We start from the raw sequence: 8,222 nt of genomic DNA on the forward strand, positions 1-8,222 counted from the left end.
CAGATAAGTATAAGATTAGTTCAAGAATCCCAGAGTGTCCTGGAGGACTTCAGTGAGCTGGAAATGAGGTGCAATGATGCATTGAAAACCACCACTGCACAGCAGTTCAAGGAGATTCGCAAAAAGATTACAACTTTTAAGGAGATGTGCTCTGAGTTCAGACTGGAACTCCAACGAACTTTGGCAACGAAACTTCCATCAATCCGAGGAGGAGGAGAAGAGGAAGCTGTGCTCGCAGACATCCTGAAGAAAATACATTCTTCTCCTTTCAACAGCAACAACCTGAACGAGTGGATGGACTGTAAAGACAAGGAAGTCTCTATTTTAAAGTCTTTCACCAAGATGATGAAAAACACCAAGATCGTTCCATCGCAAAATGATCTTCATGAAGAAATTCTCAGTGCAGAGCATGTGATGTGTTATGTCTTCACCTCACTGGGAAGTGATGAATCATACCTCTCAACCTTATCAAACTACTTAAGACAAACACCAGGCAACCCTCAAGATGCACACACTCAGGATCTAGAGAAGGAACAATGGTACGCCTCAAAAGAAGTCGCAGAAGCAATGAGGCAGAAAGCAAAGCTCTTCAGTGATTTTGCAGAGGCCAACAAGGAGAACAAGAACATTAAGTTCTTGACTTCGGTATCAACAAATGAGGCACAGACAGGTTCAAGCATCTACCTTTATAAAGACGGCTTTTCTGTCAATGAGAACTTTGAGCCCCCTTCAAAGCCTGAAACAGGAACCGTAAGTGACATGAACCACAACAGTGTGACGCTGAAGATTTCTCCACCCAAATTTGGAGCAGAGAACATCACCTCCTACTCTGTTGAGTACTGTGTCAGTGGAGAGGAAGGATGGAAGCAGAAGACAGCATCAAAAGATGAAGAGGTCACAGTGAGCAATCTGAGTCCTAACACAGAGTATGTGTTCAGATGCAGAGCAGTGACCTCAGCAGGTGTTGGGCCAGCCAATGAAGTCAGTGATTCAATTAAAACCTTACCTTGCAGCCCTCCTGGAGAACCTCAAGTTGAAACACACTCAGAAGAGATATCAGTCAGCTGGGAGAAACCTGCTGTGCTTGGACAAGATGTCCACATTATGAGCTACATCGTGGAGTACGCCAAAACAGACAACGGGGGGAAGGAGGAAGATCTCCGATGGAACCAAACCATGTCAACGGCTGAGAAAGCGATCATTTCAGGACTTCACTCAGAGACAGAATATGTTGTGAGGGTCAGATGTGATTGTGGTTTAGCCGGCAGAAGCAAAGAAAGCATCACTGTTCGTGTCTGCACAACTAAATTTACACGTCTCACAGAAATCCTCAAAAGAACAAGTGAAAGGATGAATTCTGAATCTCCCTCAGCTTACAAACTGATTTTGAAGGAAGAAGATGTGGGTATCAATGGATGCAGAAGATTCAGTTTTGGCGAAGAAAGCACGAGGGAAAACCGTACTATTGTGCTTTTTGGAGCGACCGGATCAGGAAAGTCTACTCTGATCAATGGAATGATCAACTACATTGTTGGTGTGGAGTGGAAGGACCGTTTCAGATTCCAGTTAGTTTGTGAGGATCAAACGAGATCACAAGCTCACAGCCAGAACTCTGAAGTCACTGTGTACAAAATCAACCACCAGGAGGGATTTAAAATAGATCACTCTATGACAATCGTTGACACTCCAGACATTGGTGAAACAGGAGACATAGAAAGAGGCGAGGAAGTCATTGAACAGCTACGTACCCTCTTCTCTGCTGACGGTGTCAGTGACATCGACGCTGTGTGTTTCGTAGCTCAGGCTGCTTTAGCACGACTCACACCATCACAGAAATATGTGTTTGATTCTGTGCTCTCAATCTTTGGCAAAGATGTGGCAGAAAACATCAGAATTCTGGTGACATTCGCAGACAGACAGCAACCACCAGTTCTTGAGGGAATCAATGAATCAGGTGTCCCGTGTCCCAAAACAAAGAATGGGCTGCCGATTCACTTCAAATTCAACAACTCAGCGTTGTTTGCAGACAACAAATCACCTGCAGCAGGTGTGAGTGAGGAAGATGAAGATGGAGGCTTTGATCAAATGTTTTGGAACATGGGGACAAAAAGCATGAAGAGGTTCTTTGTTGCTTTGAATGTCATAGAAACCAAAAGCTTGAACATGACGAAGGAAGTCCTCAGAGAGAGAAAGCAGCTCGAGAATTCATATTTGAATTTGCAGAAGCAGGTTAAAGTTGGGTTAGCTAAATTTGTGGAGATTAGAGAGACAATTAAAACAGTTTATAACCATGTAGCAGAGATCAACAGAAATAAGGACTTTGAGTTTGAAGTCACCGTCAGAAAGCCTGTTAAAATACACATTTCTGGTGCTGGATCTCTTAAGTACAGGTGGAAGTACGAGGAGGTTAAAGAAAAACGAAGAGTAAAAGAACTGAAAGAAAAGTACCTGATACCCTCAGAGGATATGACACCTGTTGATGCATTGACTATACGACTGTGGAATGAATTTACTTGTGTGCAGAAAGGGGTGTGGAAACTGATCAGAAGCTCTGCTGAGTGTCTAAACAGTCTTGAAGAGAGAACACTGAAGCCAAATCCTCTCTCCACTAAAGAGTACTTTGACATGCTCATTGAGGAAGAGGAATCTCAGGCCGAGTCAGGCTGGGAGCAGCGAGTTAAGTACCTGAGAGACATACAAAGAGCATTTTTCCGCCCTTAAGCAAAATCTGAAAAGAGATTTCTCAATTTTTTTTCTTCTTTTTCCTAAAAAAGAAAAGACATGGCGTGTGGTGATGAATGTTTTAGTGTGACCTTATTTAGTTTCCACCATTATCACCAATGTAAAAGTTGAAATCTGCAGCTCTATTAACTTAGCAGACCTGAACATATCATTCAATATTATTATTTTAACTTTAGCTTTAGCCTGACATTGTTTGACACAGGTTTTTAATCATGAATATATTTTTATTTTTATTATTGTCTTTGAGATTTGAAAAACATAATTAATGTAAATAACGTTAATGTCTTATTATATTGGTGTGTATTGAATTACAGGTTTTTGTCCTTTATTAATAAGGTGACTCTTTCTGAATGATTGATGTAGAAATTATAAAATTATAGACAATAGATGAGGAAAATATTACTGGAAAATATATTTTCATCAGAAGTACAACTTTTGAGTAAAATGAAGTTAAAGAAGAAGTCAGAATGAAAGAGTTCTCAGAGGCTGAGACACCTTCATTGATTGAAAAGAGTTTTTAAAGATCAACTCACAACAATTACTACTTTTTCATTTTTCACAAAGGTTTAGGTATTATTATAATTATTAGGTTTTATCTACTATTAAGTTTCATTTCTTGGAGATTTGGAAACCTGAATCTTTTTCATTTCTCCTGATACTGATGTGTATTGACTTATGTTATGTTGACCTGTGGGGTAATGTGATGGCTCTGTTGGAAGACATACAATTTTATAAAAAATGTCATGACTTATCATATCCATCTTTTTATCTGTGTGTTCGGATGTCTTAAAGTTTTAACTTTTATCCTTGTGTTTTATTTCTTCTCATGACGTATCGTGATGCTCAGGTTTAAGGTATAATCGTCTAATAGAGACCGTCATCCACCTTGTGAAAGACTAAAATATATTTGAGAAAATACTCTTATCATATAATTAATGCTTGGCTACATGTAATGTAACCAGGATTATTTGTAAACTGCAGTCCTTGATATGAATGTGTTTATTATCATGATGTCTCTTATTCATGTATACATCTGTAACACCATGTACCTTCCCCAATAAGGATATCATTGAACTTTAGCGAGCAGATGCTTTTGCATCCGGAGTGCTGAAAGGGAGAAGTTGAGAGGAACAAGGGAAGGTTTGGAAAGCCCACAGGCCTCAATGCATGTGAGGAAATGTTGTAGGTACTGAAGAAGAGAACCAGTCGAGATCTGTCAGAGTAATTCATTGTTCTCCGTGCTTCAGGTCAAGCACTTTGCTCGCTAGATTTCAGTTTTTATTTTCTGTTTCTGAGTGTTGCATTTGGAGCTGTAATCCTTTTCCTATCTTGTTTAAGAATAAATATTGACTGTATTGCAGTTTAATCAAGTAGAGTTTGCAGTCCTTTTGCGTTCTTTTATTCCGTTTGATCGAGTCATTGAGTGCACGACTTCCTTACGACTGCAGAGCCCCTGAAGTGAGCTGACATCCACACGGCTACATGTACTGATACCAATAATACATCTACTTTACCATGTACTGATACCAATAATACATCTACATTATCTACATACTGTATATTTGCTTAATAGAGAGAGAGTATCTGGATGGCCTCTGGCTCCTGATTGGACCTCTTTGTGTACAGGTTAGGAGAGAGATTAGCTGTTAAATCTTAGTGCAGGGTTTGTCACAAATTATTAAACTTATAGCTCATGAATGACTACTATCTGAGCCTTATACCGCGCTCAATAAACACTGCAGGTATTCATATTTTTAAGCCTCTGCTCGAAAATGTCATACCAAATTAAAAAGGGTGTATCTCTGCAGCCACTAGGGCTGTTTTATTACAATTGTTAAATCAGAATGTTATACGTTTTATTTTGAAACAGGAAATGTCCTGTAACTTGTCAGGTGACTTATAATCAGGAAGTGAATAAGTGAGAACATGGCTCAGAACTGCTGTTTTCGGTAGTTTTCCAATCCAGTTGAGTCTGCCTGCATCTTATGCCTTTTGATAGTATCGTTGGTATGTATTGATTTGTTGTATTGTTACTTATGATCACAGACGATTATTTTTGTGACAATGTTTAGTTTTGGGATGTTTTATGCACATTGAGTCATTATAGTTAATGACTAATCCGCTATGACTGTTGGTAAAGTTCATGGTTCATGACAGAATAAATAGTTGATATGTTAAAATACAGTGGTTTACAGGAACATATGTATGTAAATCAGCAGTAAATACATCAAAAGGAGCGGTGAGTCGTGATGTTAGGAAGGAGTTTGTCTAACTGCCAAGGTGCAGCCAGTGGATGACCATCACAGCGGTGTCTAAACAGAGGTACGTCACCAGACAACGCCATGTCCGAGAAAGCAATTTCATTAAAGACGCGGTCCCACGCTACATGTTCTGCTACATACTCAAATGTATCATCAACAGGGTCTGCTGCAGCAAAGGCAAGAACTTCATGCTAGCAATCAAATTCACTTCTCTGTCTCTCCATTATGTTCCTATGTTCACGAGACCGTAATTACACATGCGCGCGCACACACACAGTCAGCCATTTTGTGTAACATAAGTTAACTTCCTGCTGGCATTAAATTCACTTGTCTCTCCCCCAAGAGCATTGTTTGTGTGTGTGTGTGTGTGTGTGTGTGTGTGTGTGTGTGTGTGTGTGTGTGTCTAAGTCTAACAATGTATGATATATACAGTGGCTTGCAAAAGTATTCATACCCCTTGAACGTTTCCACATTTCGTCACATTACACGTCACAAACATAAATGTATATTATTATATATATTAAATATATAAAGACTTGGATGTTCCTCCGTGCTCTAGCGATGACATCACCACTCTAACCTGCGCCATACACACCCATTGTAAACTCTGAAATGGTCCCCACATTTTCCTAAACTTAATAACAATAATTACATAAAAACTGTGTATCAAAAAATGTCCAATTAGGCAAATACACTCCAGACTTTTGTCAACGTTTTAAACTTTAAATCATTTCTCTATGTTAAATTATGGCGAGTCACTATGGGCACAAAGATGAGTGTTTTTTTGCTCTCTTCACGCCAAAACCCCATTCAAGTGAATGGGACAATTTCTCGCAGTTTTCGGAAAAACGGCCGGTCAAATCGCTTAGAAAAGTCACAGCACACGGTTCTAGATCAGGCCGCACGTTTTGATGTATGTTGCAAATGTGCTGGCAACGCTGCGGGAGGAGATACGCGCCAAAGTTTTTGTGGGACTATGATTATTATTAAGCCCGCAGGAGAACATGAAGTACGCTTGCTGCAGGGGTCTATGACCTGTGTCATGAGTGAGACTGAGTTTTTGCTTCTAAGATGAGGCCCATAGACTTCAATGCATTTTTTTTCATAAAAAGCTTAATATCTCAAGAACCTTAAAAGGCAAGATGCCAAAATAATACTTTCTGAGAGATAAGACTCTTGCGAACGCGGTCTCTACGTTACACGATGTGTCTCTACTTGCAATTTCGAAATCAGGTACAATCGTCAGAGGGAGATATTTTTGAGGGAGATTTAACATGGCAGGGAATGGAGGAAGGAGGGTGACTCCCTCTCACATATCGTCTGATTTAAACACGTCTGAATCTGTTGGATTCAAATCGACCCAATTTTACGAAGTAAAAGAATTGTGGAGGAGATGGCAAAAAGCAAAAATAAAATCCAAGAAATCCTGAAGGCCCACTGTACTCAAGCTGTGACATCACCACTTTAAGCCAGAAATGGTCGGAAAAAAGCATGAAATGAAAACGCTGACAGTTAGAGATATCAAAAAGTTGAATCATACGGTAATAGCTGAAGGTTTTGTCAACATTTTAAAGTTGAAATGGTGTCACTACCTGAAAGCATGGCGAACCCTTAAGCTTTTGAAGTTGAAGAGATTTAAACGGATTCGAAGATGTTCTTCATAGGAATCCATTCATTATTTTTTTCCAAAAAAGCTTAATAATTTGAATATTTGAAAAAATATAAAAAATATGAAATTAAAGAATAATAGCTGAAGATTTTGTCAACATTTGAAAGTTTAAATGGTGCCTTTAGCTGAACGTATGCAGAACCTGTAAGCTTTTGCAGTTGAAGAGGATTGGAAGATTTTCCCCATCCGCTGCCATTCATTTGAATTTTCATAAAAAGCTTAATAATTTGAAAATTTGAAAAGTCAAAAGGTCATTACCATCTTGTCCTTAAGTAGCTGAATATTTTAATATTTGAATGGTTTCTGTAGCTGAATATATGAAGGAGGAGAAGAGATTCAAAATATGTACGCAAGAAACAGAATAAGGATTTGATTAAGTTGAATAAAGAAGAGGATAACAATAGTTGGACTGCTGAAGCATTCCAACTAATAATAATAATAATTATAATAATAAGTTGAACTGGAAAATGCATTTCCTGCTGAAAATGCTTTGGAATGCTAAAAGCTGAAGCTTAAAGCTTAAATATTTGAAAATAAAGGTTTTGTCAACATTTGAACATTTAAAAGGTGTCTGTAGCTGAAGGTATGCAGAACCTGTAAGCTTTTGAAGTTGAAGAGGATTTGAAGATTTCCTCCATTGGATCCCATTCATTTTAATTTTCATAAAAAGCTTAATAATTCAAGTCAGAAATATGAAAAGGTCATTGCCATCGTGTCCTTACGGAGCTGAACATTTTAATAGCTGAGCGGTTTCTGTAGCTGAATATATGAAGGAGAAGAGATTCAAAATATGTACGGAAGAAATAGAAGAAGACATATACATTGAACGAGAGAGGTATAGAAAGAGAGAGGGAGAGAGTGAAACAGGAGAGAAAGAAAGACAAAAGAGGGAGAGAGAGGGTATAGAACGAGAGAGGTATAGAAAGAGAGGGAGAAAAGGAGGGAAATAGAGACAGACAGAGAGAGAGGAGAGGGGGGAGAGACAGAGCCGGAGAGAGTAAGAAAGAGCGAGGGAGGGATGGCGAGAGATTTTATTTTGATTTTTACAAAAACACTTTATTTACATATTTTCAAAGTTTTACAAATACAATCAGTGTTAATATAATAAATAACAATACATACAATAGAATCCTTGTTCTACCATTTCCCTTTTTTTTTAAACACCATCAGTCAGTTAAAAAATGTGTAAAAGACAGTTGACCGTCCGAAACCTTGCACAGTGTGTTCTTAAAACACCACCGCTCTATGAACGACTCAAGGTCGGAGATGTGGTGATGAAAACAAAACTCGAGCCAGAGTCTTGACCGGAGGTTTGTCCTCCACACTGCCGCCGCTTCCTGCCCATCCCCATGCTCGACCTGCCTCTTTTGCTCGTGTAAATTGCCAGTTTAGCCTGGCCTGAGATGAAATTGAGGAGCTGCCACTTGTTTTTAAAACTTTTGTTGTAGCCCGCTCCCATAATAAAAATCCTCTCAGTAAAAACAACGCCGAAGCGTGTAAAAACCGATGTTAAAAGAGAGAAGAGACTGGTGAGTCTCTTACACTCAGTA

General features: G+C 38.9%; 1 protein-coding gene across 1 annotated transcript in view; it reads left to right on the forward strand.

Annotated features, from left to right (window-relative positions):
• LOC306732879 (verrucotoxin subunit beta-like) overlaps positions 1-2,721 on the forward strand; it is a gene marked incomplete at both ends in the record, with an annotated part of 3,672 nt that extends 951 nt beyond the window's left edge. The window contains 2 exons of the mRNA XM_079214054.1: positions 1-1,239; positions 2,524-2,721. The exon at positions 1-1,239 is cut by the window's left edge and continues 701 nt beyond it. Coding sequence (XP_079070180.1) covers positions 1-1,239; positions 2,524-2,721 — 1,437 coding nt within the window. The remainder of the gene's footprint in view (positions 1,240-2,523) is intronic.
• Positions 2,722-8,222: the final 5,501 nt, after the last annotated feature.

The sequence above is a fragment of the Taurulus bubalis genome (genome assembly GCF_910589615.1).
Source record: "Taurulus bubalis genome assembly, chromosome: 1".
NCBI classification, from domain to species: Eukaryota; Metazoa; Chordata; class Actinopteri; order Perciformes; family Cottidae; genus Taurulus; species Taurulus bubalis.